Below are 14,897 nucleotides of genomic sequence, written 5' to 3' on the forward strand. Positions count from 1 at the left end.
TCCTGTCACCCTGTCACATGTTACCCCATCACATCTCATCCTGTCACCCTCATCTCATCACCTTGTCATCTCATCCTGTCACCCTGTCACATCTCATGTCACCCTGTCATTTCATGTCATCTTGTCACATCCTGTCACCCTGTCACCTCAAGTCGTTGTCACATCTCATCCTGTTACATCATCACATCTCGTCACGTCACCCTGCCACATCTCATGTCAGATCTCATCCTGTCACACCTCATGTCACCCATCACATCTCATTATGTCACCCCGTCACATCTGCTCTGTTTGCAGGTCACTGCCAGGGGACGCTGCGCCCCCTACAGGTGAGGCCTCTCCCTGCAGGGCCCCTGCTTCCTCCCTGATCAGAGGACCCAGGCTCAGTGGGGTGGGGCGGGGCGAGGTGGAGCCCATACACAGCCTCACACCAACATAGCTATAGTCACGTTTGCCACAGCCCTCCGCACACGTGCCCCTCAGGCCCGCTTTGCACAATAATACATCACATACATGTTCATGCACTGATGCAAGCCAAGGCCTCCCGTGCCAGAGTGTAACAGGCTGGTGTTCCGAGCAGGTGAAGAGCTCATCGAGGCTGCAAAGAGGAACGATTTCTGTAAGGTACTAGTGCCAGGCTCGGGCTTCTTCCCCTTGGCAGCCCCAGCGGGGCCTGGGGAGTGGGGCCTCTGGCTGGGCCAGGAGCTGCTTGGTCAAGATGCAGTCATCTGTCATGACCTGGCCCTCTGGGGGGGTCTCCGTGTGATTGTTCCAGTCTGCGCCGCCCCGCCCACAATCATTGTCCCTCCTTAGGGGCTTCCTAGCTCAGTCCGTCTGTCCCCAGGGCACAGAAAGGAGCGAGTCTTAGAGGAACCACAGGCTCCAAGGCTCCCAGGGAGTCCAAGGGCACCTGGGATGAGAGATGCCCAGTGTCTCTCCCTTGCACTCCCAAAAGACCCCTGGAGACTCTAGGGAGCCTGGGGCCTGTGTGAGTGGGAGGGGCGTTTCTGTGGTGGGAAGGAGGGTGGTCTCGAGGTGCCCCAGCCTTGCCCTGCCTCCTGCCCCCAGCTCCAGGAGCTGCACCGAGCTGGGGGTGACCTTATGCACCGTGATGAGCGGAGCCGCACGCTCCTGCACCACGCGGTCAGCACCGGCAGCAAGGAAGTGGTCCGCTACCTGCTGGAGCACGGTGAGCTGTGCCCCTGGGGCCCCCGGGGCCGCGGGGAGGCTGCTGGGCCTCTCTAACCTCTTATCCCCGCCCTTCTCCAGCGCCCACTGAGATCCTTGATGCCGTGGAGGAAAAGTGAGTATCTGGGCAGGGCAGGACCCCAGTTACCCTGGAAACCACCCAGGCTTCATCTAGCCCCTCCGAGTGGATCCTGTCAGAGCCCATAAAACCCTTCCTGGCCACATCTGTCGCCCTCTGGGCCACCCTCCCCCCACCGTCCCGCCCCAGGACCCCACACTTCCTGCCCCTTCTGATGGCCCCCGAGGAGACAGGAGGGCCCAGAGGACTGGATGGGGTCCACAGCCAGCCCCTGTTCCCCCAGCGGGGAGACCTGCCTGCACCAGGCGGCAGCCCTGGGCCAGCGCACCATCTGCCACTACATCGTGGAGGCCGGGGCCTCGCTCATGAAGACTGACCAGCAGGTGAGCAGAGGGGCAGGGCGGGCACGGAGGAATCCACGCAGACACAGAGCCACCCTTCCCTGAACTCCGCCCATGGGAGAGGGGAGCCTGGGGGAGGGCGGCCTCGGGGGATTCAGAGCTGGCCTTCAACACAGCCCGAACCCCAAACTTGAGATCACAGAAGGCAGCTTCTCCCGAGGGAAGCGCCCTGCTTTCTAGTCTGTTGGGGCCAACAGGCTCCTGAGGTGATGGCAGCTCCCCGCCCCCGCTCCCATCCAGGGTGACACTCCCCGGCAGAGAGCGGAGAAGGCTCAGGACACGGAACTGGCGGCGTACCTGGAAAACCGGCAGCATTACCAGATGATCCAGCGGGAGGACCAGGAGACAGCGGTGTGAGGGCCGGCCAGCCCCGCGCTGCCACATTCCATTCAGACGGCCACAGAGGGACCCGGCCCCAGGGAAGGAGCCGCGTGCTGTTCCCTGAGGAGCTGCCCAGACCTAGGGCTGGACTCTGAGGAGCTGGGGGGGGTCTCACCCCGTCCCCTGAGGCCACAGCCTAACCCGGAGGGAGGCTCACAGGGGACCAGGAAACTGGACTGGGCTGGGCAGGCCTGGTGGTGGGGGCATGGCACTGGGGGGGCCCACTGCTATGGGGGCCGTGGAGTTCAAGGGCCGCAGCCAGGAGGGCAGAGGGCCTTGAGGAAGCCCCCAGGAAGAGGCTTCGTAAGCCTCCCAGCCCTTTGGGACTGTCACTCTGAGGCTCCTGGGGGCTCAGCCCCCTCTCCTGCCCTGACCCCCCACCCCGACCCGGGGTCTTCTGCTGCATCTGCCTGCCCGCTGCCCTGCTTAGCACCTCCCCTGTGACCCTCCTCCCAAACCCTGTCATTTCACCTCCGACTCTGTGGCCTGGGGGTTGGGATGGGGCTCCCTCATGGTGACATGTTTACAGCTGGGTGTGACTCAGTAAAGTGTATTTTTTTTTCCTTTCTGCTTTTCTTTTTTTGGGGTGGGGGTGGGGGGGGGTCTTCCTGAAGCAGTGGGATCTGCTGGGTTACCCGCAGGGTTGAGGGACTGGATGCCATGAACGCAGACCCATTTCAGGGGGTCCTGATTCCTGTGTAGGGGTGGGGTCTGAGGGCCTGCCCGGGACCTGACCTCGGCCAGGCTGCGGGGCTCGCAGGGGCTGGGGGAGGAGCCAGTTTCCTCCAGCTTCCCGCTTCCCGCTGGGACGATAACAATGAAAGTGAAAGAGGTGGGGCAGGGGCCAGGCCTGGTTTCTTGTGCCCGGTTGCCCTGTGGCTGGGCAAGCCCCCTCCCCCTGGCCTCCACCACTCTGGCTCCTACGGGGACCTGAGGAGGCGATGCCCGAGGACCCGGCTCACAAGAGGTGGGCATTTGCAGCCTTTGCAGGGCCGGATCTGGAACTTCTCAGACGGCTCCTGTCTGCTTTTAAGTCTTAACCAAACCCCAGCCTGCGGGCTCCTCCTTCCTCAACTCCCCCCGCCCCCCGCGCGCCCCCTCCAACTTGCGCTCCGAGAAGAGCGCACCCCACAGCAACACGGAGTAGAGCATCTCCCTGGACCCTTGGTGAAGCGATCCAAGGCGGGACTGGTGCTCCTTCCCCAGCATCTAAGGGTCGCTGAGAGTCTAGCGGGTCCTGGGAGGTGGAGTGGGGGGACGCGACGGGGTTCATCACTGCACCCTCCCGGGGCTGGCGGACAGAGCCGCACACCGGCTCGAACGCGGGCCCCAGGCCGGGACCTAGGACACACCCGGGGCTCTGTACCCTCTTCTGGTCTCCACCTAAGGTTCCGTGGCCGTGGAGGGAAACGGGCGTCCAGGGGGAAAAGGGGACAGCAAACCGGGGCTGGGGCCGATGGATCGCCAGATTGGGGCATGGGGAATGGGGTGCGGGGACCAGACGGAGGCCCGGGGCCGGGAGAGCCCGGGATCGGAGGATGGGGGGGCCCAGGAGAGCCGGGTGTCTGAGAGCCGAGGGCAGAGGCCGGGTGAGGCGAGGGTGTGGGGCGAGCGGCGGAAAGAGGGGGGTAGGGGCGCGGGGAGGGAGGGGAGGCGGGGACGCTGGGGTCGGGGGCGGCGCGGGCTTGAGGGGAGGGGGCGGGGCAGGTCCTTCCTCGGTAGGGGGGAGGGGGCGGGGGCCCATGTGACCGGCTCAGACCGGTTCTGGAGACAAAAGGGGCCGCGGCCGGAGCGGGACAGCCCGGCGCGGGAGGGAGCGAAGCCGCGCGCGCGGGCAGCGAGCGAGTGAGCGTGCGGGGCTCCGGAGGGCGCGCGGCGGCTTTGGGCCCCCCAGCCGCTGCCCATCTGGGGTCCGGAGGCGGGGAGGGGGTCTGAGCTGCGTCCCGGGCTCCAGGAGGCCCCCGGGGAGATTCCTCCCGCTGTGCGCCCGGGCTGGCGGCGAGCGGCCAGCCCCCCCAAGTCCGCCGCAGTAGCAGCCCGACCCTTTGGGCCTGGCCTGGGAACTGGGGCAAAGTTGGGGGGGTGGTCCACTCCTGCGGCCCCCGGGGGGGACTCTTGTGACCCGTGCTCTCCCCTCAGGATGCAGCGCCGAAGCTTCCTCCTCCTCGCCCTTCTCGCCTTGCTGGCGCTCACCTCCGCGGTGGCCAAAAAGAAAGGTGATGCGGCGGGAGCGGGGGACTGAAAGGGGGCCGGAGGCCAGGTGAGGCCAGACCACAGGAAGGGTGAGTCCTGAGCTCTGTTCCCCGGCGTTGCAGACAAAATGAAGAAGGGAGGCCCAGGGAGCGAGTGTGCCGAGTGGACCTGGGGGCCCTGCACCCCCAGCAGCAAGGACTGCGGCGTGGGATTCCGCGAGGGCACCTGCGGGGCCCAGACGCAGCGCATCCGGTGCCGGGTGCCCTGTAACTGGAAGAAGGAGTTTGGAGGTGAGGTGGGGTCCCCGCGGAGGGTAGGCGGGGGCCCAGCTTCAAAGGCCCCTTCACAGGCTGCCCAGCCCTAACCTCCCGGGCTCTCCCGCCAGCCGACTGCAAGTACAAGTTTGAGACCTGGGGGGCGTGTGATGGGGGCACAGGCACCAAAGCCCGCCAAGGGACCCTGAAGAAGGCGCGATACAATGCCCAGTGCCAGGAGACCATCCGAGTGACCAAGCCCTGCAGCCCCAAGACCAAAGCCAAGGCCAAAGGTTAGCAAGGCGGGGTCGGTAGGGATGGGATTGTCACAGGTGGCTGCCCCCATCTGTGAAGGCAGTGAAGCTGCCGTTTTTGGATACTGGCCAGTGACTTCTTGATGTCTACACTGTCTTTCTATAGGCAGAGACCTTAGGTGGGTGGTACTGAGAGCTCTGCAGATGGAGTTTGGGAGGTTGAAACCCTGGCTCAAGTAAAGACCAAGTCAGTGGTTCTGTTGGAGCCTTTGGCTTAGGATCCAGGGCAGTGGGCCTGGAAGGGCCTGGCTTTGTCATTTCCCGCAGGTGGGGCAGTTTCTAGCTGGGAAGGACTTCTTTACTGCCTCTATCCCTTAGCTTCCTTCCTGACTCCTGACAGTCCTGGAGGCCAACCAGGCAGAGGGGCATATGCCCACTTCCCAGGTGAAGGGACTGAGGCTGTGTTCCAGGGCTGCTGGGAGTAGGACTGAGACTGGGAACTGGGAGGTTTTCTGATTTCCCAACGGAAGTCTAAGCTGGCGGAGTGAAGAGCGTCCCAGGGCATCACAATGGCTGCCCTGGCCCAGGGGCTTCCCGGCGGGCTGATGGAGAACCACCAGGGGGCAGAATTTTGTTTTCTCTAATGTGCGCGCTGCAGGGAAGGGTGGGGGGGTCTCCACTGGGTCACCCGAACCCTGCTAATGCAGTGTTTCTTTCTTGTTTTATAGCTAAGAAAGGGAAGGAAAAGGACTAGCGGCCAGGCCCGGATGCCAAGGCACCCCGGCTTCACTCGGAGGCCCGGCCCACGCCCTCCCTCCACAGGCTCAAGATGTTACCCACCAGTGCCTTCTGCCTCCTCGTTAGCTTTATCAATCATGCCCTGCTTCTTCCCTTTCACTTGCCCACATCACCCCAAGTGCCCAAAGTGGGGAGGGACAAGGGATTCTGGGCAGCTTGAGCACCGCCCCCCTGCAAAGGTATTTGATTCCCCTGTACCCACTTTTCTTTTTCCCCTACTGGATGCCATTACTAAGAAAGAAATAAAATAAATATCTTTTTGTTCCCAATAAAAGCTTTTCTTTTAATATATAAAAGCCCCTTCCCAGGGAGTTTGCTGTGGTGATTTGTTGGAGGTGGGAGAATGGAGGAGAGAGAGGTATGGAGGGAACAGTGGCTTTTGGGGGTTTGGCGGTGAGTGCTTCTCCAGAGCTCATGGAGAAAGAACGGTTATGAACATTTCTTCCAGGGGCCCCTCTTGACCCCTGGAAGGGTGCCCCCGGTCAAGTCCCCTGAGCCCTTCAGTCCTGTTTCTCCAGGGCCAGGCCAGGGGTGGGGAGGGAACCCGGGGGCGATAGGACTGACTCCCCCATCTCAGTTTCCCCCAGGTCAGGATCTTTGGGTCCAGCCCTGCCCATCCCCCCTGCCCCCATCAAGGAAGACTCTTGGGATCAAATCCACCCCACCTGGGGGTTTCTCCCTGGTGACCCACCGAAGCATCCCTCATACTCCACAGAGGCCAGTGCGAATACCCCTCGCAGTCCCACCTTCACTACACATGACCCAGGACAAGCCCCCTCTTTGGGGAGAGGGTCAACTCCACAGAAGGATGGAACCGCTCAGCTCAGCCTAGGGTGGGAGGTGGCGGACCCCAGTTCCTGAGTGAACCCCTGATCTCCCCACTGGCCCATCCTGAATGTGACCCAGGCGTGCTATAAAGGGTATGTTCAGGGCCCACTCTGCCTGGCTTCCAGCCAGCCCAGCCCCCACACCCACCCAACCAGAGCCTGGCTGAGTAGCTGCAGCAAGGGGAGTCTCTGCCCCTGGAGTGGCATTTAGGAGGAGGGGCCGAGCCTACATGCGGGATTGTCGGGGGCAGAAAGCACCGGTTACAGCAGAATAGGGGTCCCTCCCCTTCCATTCCCTTCCTGAGCCTCCTTTCCCAACCACTGGCCCTCTTGCTCCTCCCAAAGGAGGCTCTGCTCCCCTCCAGATGTCCCTTCTTTCAGCCATGCCAGCCAGTCACAGTGGGGCAAGGTGCCCAGGTAGGCCAGTGCCCCCCAGCTCCCTGAGGCAGGACAACAGAGATGGGTCAGACTGTCCGGCTCAGTCACCTTCTGGGGCTGATCCTCCTCGGCCTGAGCAGAGACCTGGTCTCGGAATCCAGCCAGAGCTTCTTCTGAGCCTCACAGGGTCTTGGGGACCTCAGTTCTCTTCGGAGAACCTGAACACTGAGAAGTGCCTCCAAATCTCTCCAGGACATCAGCTGAGCCACGTGGCCACCCGCACACGCACCAGCACCTCCAGTGGCACCCCTGCCTGCCTACCTGGCAGTGCCAATGTTTCGATACTGGCAGAGCAGCAGGTGCCGGAAGGTCTTTTTAAAGGTGGCGTTGCAGAGGGCGTAGCAGGCCGGGTTGATGGTGCTGTTGACGTAGCAGAGCCAGTAGCCGATGGACCACACGGTCTCGGGGATGCAGCTCTGGCAGAAGGTGTTCACCAGGACCATGACGTTGTAGGGTGTCCAGGTGAGGATGAAGGCCAGCAGGATGGCAAAGATGGTCCGAGTCACCTTGCGCTCCCGGGCCGCCATCTGCCGCTTCTTCCGCACCTGGCTGCGGGCGATGCTGGCAAACTTCCGGGCCACGTTGGCTGCCGGGCGCATGCCAGCCGGTGTGGCAGGCACGATCTCGATGGCCGTCACACACTCGTTGCCTGTCTGCTTCGTTACAATCTGGATCTTGGACCATTTGGAGGCCGGGTTGAGGGTCCGTGGCTGGAGGGGGCGTGCGGGTGTGGCCGGCGTGGTGGCCTCTGTGGTTGACAGCTCTGTGGGTGGGCGTTCCTTGGTGTTTTGGGTGGCGCTGCCCGAGCTGGACTCATTGGAGGTGTCCTTGTCGGCCATGGGGCGCGGCGGGGGTGGCAGCACAGGCGGAGGAGCCTCCTCTAGCTTCCCATTGCGCAGCTCGCCCCGAGCTGTGGTGTCTCCCGGGGGTGGTGGTTTCTTGACGCTCTGCTTCATCAGGGGGCTCTTGAGGAAGGCCAGGGTCTTGGCCTTCTTCTCCTTCGGGCCTTCGGGCCGGTGCTTGTGAACTCGGCTGCGACTGGCCAGGGAGATGTGGACGTAGAGCACCGTCATGATGACCACGGGCAGGTAGAAGGCGGCGATGGCCGTGCCGAAGGTCACCGCGGGGTTGGACAGAAACTGGATGAAGCACTGGTTGTCGGGCACCGTCCGCTTGCCCACCACGAACTGCCAGAACAAGATGGCAGGCGCCCAGAGCACGAAGGACAGGACCCAGGCGGCGGCGATCATCAGCCCCGCCATCTTGGTGGTGCGCCGGGCAGGGTAGGTGAGGGGCTTGGTGACGCAGAAGTACCGGTCAAAGCTGATGATGAGCAGGTTCATGACAGAGGCGTTGCTCACCACGTAATCCAGGGCCAGCCACAGGTCACAGACCACGGCGCCCAGGGGCCAGTAGCCCTTGATGATGTACACGGTGTAGAGGTTCATGGAGAAAGCGCCGATGATGAGGTCAGCACAGGCCAGGCTGAAGAGGAAGTAGTTGTTGACCGTCTGCAGCTGCCTGTTGACCTTGATGGACAGCATCACCAGGATGTTGCCCACAACCGTCACCAGGCTTAGGGAGCCTGTCACCGTGGCGATGAACACCATCTCCACTATCTCATAGCGGTTATGGGTTGACGTGACCAGGCGCACAGACTGGTTGCCCGAGCTGCCGTTGATCGGGGTGAAGTTTGCCATTTTGGACAGCGGCAATGGGCGGACAGTGTCTGGAACAAGAGAGGAAGGGGGTGAACTGTTGAAGCGCATGAGAGGCATGAGGTGAGGTGCCCTGGAGTCAAGGTGACAGAGGAGCAACATCGTCCTGCAGAACCTTAGAGAACCCGGTCCCATCACTTCCTCCTGTCTCCACTCATGCAGCATTTACTGGGTGCCTACTCTGTGCAAGGGGACGACAGAGGATGAGATGGCTGGATGGCATTACTGACTCAATGCACATGAGTTTGGGTAAACTCTGGGAGTTGGTGATGGACAGGGAGGCCTGGCATGCTGCAGTCCATGGGGTCGCAAAGAGTCGGACAGGACTGAGGGACTGAACTGAACTGAACTCTGTGCAAGTGCTGTTGTAGGCTCTGCGGTTACAGACATGAAGGAGACACACACAACCTCCCACTCTCATGGAGTTCACAACCCGATCGGGGGAGACATACAAACACATGGACAAGGAAAAAGCGCTAGAATGAAAACAAGGGCAGGTGACAGAGAATGAGTCAGAGAGGGGATGGGCAGTCAGAGCTGCAGAGAGTGGCCTCGGCGAGGGCGATGGCCGAGGCCCAGAGGCACGTGCGAGGTATGGACAGGAGGCCAGTATGGGTGGAGGGGTGGGGGCAAGGGTGGTCCCTGACACCAGCACGTGCCTCAGGTCAGAGGTATTCCTTTATTCACCCTCTTTGTCACTTCTTTTTTTTTTAGATTTTTAAATGTTTTTAAATTAGAGGATAATCACAATATTGTGCTGGTTTTTTGCTATCCATCCACATGAATCAGCATTAGGTACATGTATGTCCCTTCCCTTTTGAACTTGGTCACTTCTTAACCAAAAGTTGCAGCGGGACTTGCCCACTAATCCCTATAGAAGGCACTGGGGACAAAGGCAAGAATATATACTACCAGCTAACGTGCATTGTCTACCAAGCACTTTCTATGCTTTTTGTAAGTATTAATTCATTTCATCCTCACAACAAACCTAGGAAGTAGACGCTGTTATTTATTTGTTTATCGGTCGTGGGGCATGGCATGTGGGATCTTAGTTCCCTGACTAGGGATCAGACCCACACCCTCTGCAGTGGAAGCATGGAGTCTTAACCACTGACTGCCAGGGAAGTCTCGGACATTGTTATTTCTGACTAACAGATGAAGAAACCGAGGCCATAACCTGCCCAAGGCTCCATAGTTCCTGCAGCTCCTGTTGCTGTCCCAGAGCTAAGGGATCTGGCAGAGGGAGGCCCAAAGAGCCACAGGAGCCAGTGGTCCCAGAGGTGACCTGACCTGATCATGGAACAGGTGGCATGGAACCGGAAATTCCATGAGGAGGGGACAGTGCCACTGTGGCAGCCCCTCTCAGAGCCCTCCCTCAGCCCCAGGGTGTGGGGGTGCAACGCAAGGGTAGCTGGGGTCTGTCTGTGAAGAATCAGAAGCCGAAAGGGCCCGTCCGCTGAGGCAAGACTCCCAGGGCTTCCCGGGGGCCAGTGCCCGATGGCCCCTGAAGGAGGAGCAAGTGGCCCAGAGGGACTGTGGCAGGGGCACCCGTGGCCAGCCCCCGAGGGTGCGCCTCGCCTGCCAGTGCACACCGGGCGCCCTCGCCGGAAGCCCCCAAGCCTGGGGCCTCTCCCTGAAGCCTCTTCGCGTCCCCCCACCTCCTCTCCCTCCGTGTGAGGGAGGCCCACGCCCAGCGCGCTGTGCCAGGGCAGCCGTTCAGCCCAGCCTCCTTCACACCCGCCAACACGCACACCATTACACACGCACACGGGCCCATCACAGCCCTGCCAGCCCCGCAGCTCCCTGGCGTATATACGTAGTTCTGTGCGTCTGTGTGAGAGAGAGGCGGAGGAAGCGGGGTGTGGAGGAAGGAGCCCATGCCCCGCAGCCCAGGCTCCCAGGGTCTTAGTTGGGTGGCCATGCGCAAGCCACCTCGCCACCCTGCCCCTCCCGGTCTCCTTTGCAAAGTAGAGAGAGAGGCTGCCTGTCCTGGGACAGCCTCCCTCCCGGCAGCGATGCGGGTCAGCACCTCAACTGCCTCTCCAGCATGAACGTGCACTGGAGGCTGAAGCCAGGTGCCAGGGTGACCCCCCGTGCCCGCCCTCCCCTCCAAGCCCGGCTTCAGTCAGACGCCATCACAGCCCCAGCCTCCTGGCCTGGCAGTTTCAATCCTCACACCCAAATCCTTAGTTCACAGGAGAGGCTCAAAGCAGGGTGGTGCCACCCCCAAGGTGGCAGAAGAGTCAAGGGCAAAGACCAAGTACCATGCTCACAGACTCCAAAATAGAAGCTTGGGCACCACCTTCCGGGCGAGACAGGAGGCAGAGGCACCCAGCCTGGGGAGGCTGCCTTCTATAGGCACGTGCCGGCTGGCTGGTGAGGGCTGGGCCGGAATGGTTCATCCACCAGCCCCAGGGAAACCCTCACTTTAGACCTTCCCCCCAGCCCCCCGCCAGGGTCCAGACACAGGCCAGTGAGATAGGAATGGAGCTGGAGGTACCAAACAGGAAGCACATAATAGCTCTTGTTTATTGAGTGTGAACTATGAGGCAGGGATCCCTCTGAGCTTTTTATATAGATCATCGGGTTTAATCCTAACAGCAGCCGAAAAAGGCAGGTGCTGTAAGTGTCTTCATCTTACTGAGGTATCTTCTAACATGTGAGGATAATGTGAATTAACTTGCCTAAAGTCACCCAGTGTGTAAGGAGGGGTGGGGGCAGAATTAGAGCCCGGGAGCCACCTTAACCCCAAGGTGCTACAACAGCCTCTTGTTTTTCTCTACTCTACCCTGCCTCAGGTGGCTCAGCGGTTAAAAGAATCCATCTGCAATATAGGAGACACCAGAGACAGGAGTTCGATACCAAGGTTGGGAAGATCCTCTGGAGAAGGAAAAGCAACCCATTCCAGTATTCTTACATGGAGAATCCCGACGGACAGAGGAGCCTGGCGGGCTATAGTCCATGGGGTCACAAAGAGTCGGACAGGACTGAGCATACAGCACAGGGATGGATCAGGGGAGGCCTGGGTGTAGGGTCTCTTCTCATTCCCTGTGGGTTCCCTCTCTTAGCTTTCCCAGAGAAAAACAGATCTCTTATCTCCAGCTGAACAGCTTGTCTCCAATCAGGTGGCCAAGGGTTTACTCGCCCTGGACCTGCTTGGGGAAGCAGCCAGCTGCAGACAGGTCTAGGCAAATACTTTTCCCTCTTCCCGCCCCAAATATCTTTCAGGGGGTCACCCGCAGACATTCCAACTTCAGCCTCTGCTGGGGTGCCTCTCTGGGATTCAGGCCCCGCGGGAACCTGGGGAGCAGCCGCCGCCCGGGGATGTGTGCACCGCTAGATGGCAATGTCGGTCCCTGGGTGCAGCTCCGGACCTAGAGCGGGTGGCCGCTATTCGCCCACCGCCCGCAAACTCCAAGAGCGACTGGGAATGCAGGGGAAGTCCCAGGCAGGGCCTCACAGGGGAGGGACTAGGGGCACCTCGCCAGGCCCCGCCCCGGAGCTGCCTTGGGCTCCTCCAGGGGTTCCACAGTGGGAAGTTAAGGGCACCCGGTTCCATCCGGCACACTGTGAGGCATGGGTGGGCGGGAAGGCGAGTGCGAGTTCTGTTTGTGTGTGATCACTGGGGAGCGCGAGTAGAAGCTAGTAGCTGTCTGCATGTACTGTGTGTGCGCGCTGAGCCACGCCTGGATACCAGTGCGTCCCTGTGCGCGTGAGCATGCTCGCGCGGTGTGGACACGTGCATGTGCATGTCTGTGTGTGCCTGGAGTGCTGCGGCCTGGGGATGCACACGGTTCGGGTGTGCCTGCATCTGTGAGCCTGTGTACAGGAGCAAATGCCGGACCCACCGTGGGTCCTGTGGGTCCCGCCCCTGCCCGGAGGCTCAGCCCATACGTCGGCTGTCTGAGAAAGAAGAAGGTCGGCCAAGAACCCGGGTCTAGATCGCTCCCCGCCTGTGTATGGGGAAGCGTTCCCGGCTGCACCGCAAGACCGGACTACAATCTGAGTTGCCTGGGAGACCCCAGACGTGCGGGCGTCGTCTTAGCCCAGGGCCCCGCGGTGTCTGCGTCCCCGGCGTTGAGGTGCCAAGTCCCGGACTGGGACGGACTTTTGTCGAGGGGTTGCTGTTAGAGTCTCTCAACCTGACTTGCGGGACACTAGGTTCTGCTCATTGTGCCCACTGCGCAGATACCGCCAAAGGGCGCCCAGTCCGCGGGGCAGAAGGCTGCGAGAAGCACCTCCATAACTGGGAGGCCCGGCCGGGACTTGTGTAAGGCGTGTGTAAGATTCTTTCCCATCTCACACTCCTAACCCGCCGAAGAGGCACCGCCCGGCTCCAGCGGCTGGAGAGGGCATTCGGCCTCTCGAGCCCTGGACTGGGGTGGGCCTCGTTGGGAATTATTACTGGGCCCAACCGGAGACCACGTCCCCCCCCGACTCCCTGGTGGTCGAAGGGGCCCTGGCTCCCCCGTGCCCCACCCTCCCCCAACTCCCTGGAACGCAGTTCCTGCAGCCTCTGGGCGTGGGCACCTTGCTTTCCTGGGTCCTGGAGCCCCCCTTTCCCAGGCGCGGTGGGCTCGCATTCCCTGTACGCCAGGGCCAGGGGGCGGTGGAGGTGAAGGGCGGGGGTGGGGGTGGGGTGAGTCCTCGATTCCTAGGCGTTCAAGCTAGGGCTCCAGGAAGGCTGTGGTCTCTGCTGTGTCCCTGGGGCAGGAGAGGAGACTCAGGAGTTGCGGGGAGGAAGAAGGGGCGCAGGGGATTTGGCACCGACACTGCGCGTGACACTTCCGCCATGGGGCTCGGGGCTTGGTGCTGGACCTCCCAGTCTCTGAGCCTGGGCGACAAAGGAGGGGAGTCTTGGAGGGGGGAGGGCGCCAGGAGAGGGCAGGGGTGTTTTCCGTCAGAGTTCAAGGTCGCTGATGGAGGATTCGGTGGACTGGAGTGGGCTGGCGGCGCCGGGGTGGCGAGGAGACGGGCGGGAAAAAGCCTCTTTGGGGCTTCAGCGCCCGGCGCCCGGAAGAGCTGCCAGTGCAGGATGAAGTGCGGGGTCCCGCCCCCGACGGCTGCCCCGGGCTCCTGAGGGGCTGCGGGCGGGCACACACACCATCACCACCACCGCCGCCGCCCGACCTACTGCCTGTCCATTCCTTCCCGGAGGCGCACCTGGAGAAGCCTCCGAGCCACACTCCGGGCCTTTCTTCCAGCGGGCCCCTCACCCCCAGGCCTTCTGCAGCTCCCAGCACCAGGCTCGCCCCCAAAGCAGCCTGGGGCCCTGTCCTAGTCGGGCCCGCCTCGGGGAGCCTCCGAGGGTCCGCGAGCCACGCGTCCTTCTCTGCCCACCGAGTCCCCCGCCCCCGCGCCGCCGCGGAGTCACTTACCAGACACCTCCGCCCCGTTCCCCTCGCACCTGACAGACGGCGGGACTGGGGGGTGGCCCCGCGGGCCGGCGGGCGGGGCGCGCGGCCGGGCCGCGGGCCGGGGGCGGGGACGGGGTGCAGAGGGGCGGCCCCTGCTCCGCCCGCAGCTCCCGGCGCTGTGGCTGAGACTCGCGCTCACGCTCGCACTTTTCCCTGAGCCGCGTGATGTCACGGGGAAGCAGCCAATCCTGGCGGGGCCGCGCCGCCCGCCCCGGGCCGGCCACCCAACGGGGACGCGCGGGGGGCACCACCCCGGGCGTCCGGGACCCCTACTACGCGCGCCCCTCCCTGGAGCCGGCCGGAGGCTCTCCACTCGGGCACTGTGGGGAGTGGGGCACCGCCTGCGGTCCCCAGCGCGGCTTAGCGGGGGGCGCTGCCCTCCCGGGAGCCTGGGGGTGGGGTGGGGTGGGGTGGGGTGTCCGCGTTGTCATGGGGACGCGGCGCCCCCTCGCGGGCTGGGAAGGGAGCTGGCAGCCCCGTCTGGCTGCGCTCCCGCCCCCGCTCTGACCAAGCACTGGGGACGGGGAGGGGGTCTCGTGCCCCGCCCGGGTCTCTCTCCTCACACCGCCCGGCTCGCAGTGGACCACTGGGGCGCGAGTGTTTGACCCTAACAGGAGGTTATGGGTGGGTGGGTGGGTTCCGTCGGGGCAAAGAGCCGAGGGCCGACTGTTTCGAGCCTCGAGACGGAGTATCGGCCGCCAGGCAGCCAGGGAAGAGGGGGCGCCGTCGGGGCCTGGAAAGGCGCTGGAGAGAGAAGCTAGGCGACAGTCCCTAGGGAGAGAGGAGCTGGCTTATCTCACGCAACCCCGCCCGACCCCCATTCTTGCCGCCCGGCTCCCTGCTCCCGCGCTCCAAGCCGGGGAGCGGGTGCGCGGCCTTTCTCCAGCCCCGGGGACGGGACGCGGCGCCCATCCGGCCTGGAGGGCAAGCTCTCCGATGCCTGTGAGGGAAA

The 14,897-nt window shown here is 62.7% G+C and overlaps 3 protein-coding genes across 19 annotated transcripts in view; 2 read left to right on the forward strand and 1 right to left on the reverse strand.

The window, feature by feature from the left end:
- The window catches only part of DGKZ (diacylglycerol kinase zeta), a 43,763-nt gene extending 41,154 nt beyond the window's left edge, over positions 1-2,609 (forward strand). For 13 of the 14 annotated variants that reach the window (XM_070804161.1, XM_070804167.1, XM_070804168.1 and 10 more), the window contains 6 exons: positions 295-326; positions 578-621; positions 1,066-1,186; positions 1,267-1,300; positions 1,548-1,647; positions 1,906-2,609. In XM_070804161.1, coding sequence (XP_070660262.1) covers positions 295-326; positions 578-621; positions 1,066-1,186; positions 1,267-1,300; positions 1,548-1,647; positions 1,906-2,022 — 448 coding nt within the window. In that variant the 3' untranslated portion in view covers positions 2,023-2,609. Of the gene's footprint in view, positions 1-294; positions 327-577; positions 622-1,065; positions 1,187-1,266; positions 1,301-1,547; positions 1,648-1,905 lie in introns of those variants that run through there. The other variant, XM_070804163.1, reaches the window with a different exon arrangement.
- A 253-nt stretch (positions 2,610-2,862) lies between these two features.
- On the forward strand, positions 2,863-5,819 carry MDK (midkine). Of its 4 annotated transcripts, none has more exons than XM_019975679.2 (5): positions 2,863-3,013; positions 4,186-4,262; positions 4,362-4,529; positions 4,625-4,786; positions 5,476-5,819. In XM_019975679.2, the coding sequence occupies exons 1-5, from the start codon at positions 2,988-2,990 to the stop codon at positions 5,499-5,501; spliced, it is 459 nt and encodes a 152-aa protein (XP_019831238.2). In that variant the 5' UTR covers positions 2,863-2,987; the 3' UTR covers positions 5,502-5,819. The 4 variants fall into 4 exon arrangements, with proteins under 4 accessions (XP_019831238.2, XP_019831239.2, XP_019831240.2 ...); XM_019975680.2 differs by lacking the exon at positions 2,863-3,013 and adding an exon at positions 3,230-3,434; XM_019975681.2 differs by lacking the exon at positions 2,863-3,013 and adding an exon at positions 3,237-3,261.
- A 122-nt stretch (positions 5,820-5,941) lies between these two features.
- Positions 5,942-14,063, reverse strand: CHRM4 (cholinergic receptor muscarinic 4). The gene is made up of 2 exons (XM_019975678.2): positions 13,907-14,063; positions 5,942-8,539 (listed from the first exon to the last, which is right to left on the reverse strand). The coding sequence occupies exon 2, from the start codon at positions 8,508-8,510 to the stop codon at positions 7,068-7,070; it is 1,443 nt and encodes a 480-aa protein (XP_019831237.2). The 5' UTR covers positions 8,511-8,539; positions 13,907-14,063; the 3' UTR covers positions 5,942-7,067.
- Between the last annotated feature and the right edge of the window lie 834 nt (positions 14,064-14,897).

Source organism: Bos indicus, chromosome 15 (assembly GCF_029378745.1).
Source record: "Bos indicus isolate NIAB-ARS_2022 breed Sahiwal x Tharparkar chromosome 15, NIAB-ARS_B.indTharparkar_mat_pri_1.0, whole genome shotgun sequence".
Classification (NCBI taxonomy): Eukaryota; Metazoa; Chordata; class Mammalia; order Artiodactyla; family Bovidae; genus Bos; species Bos indicus.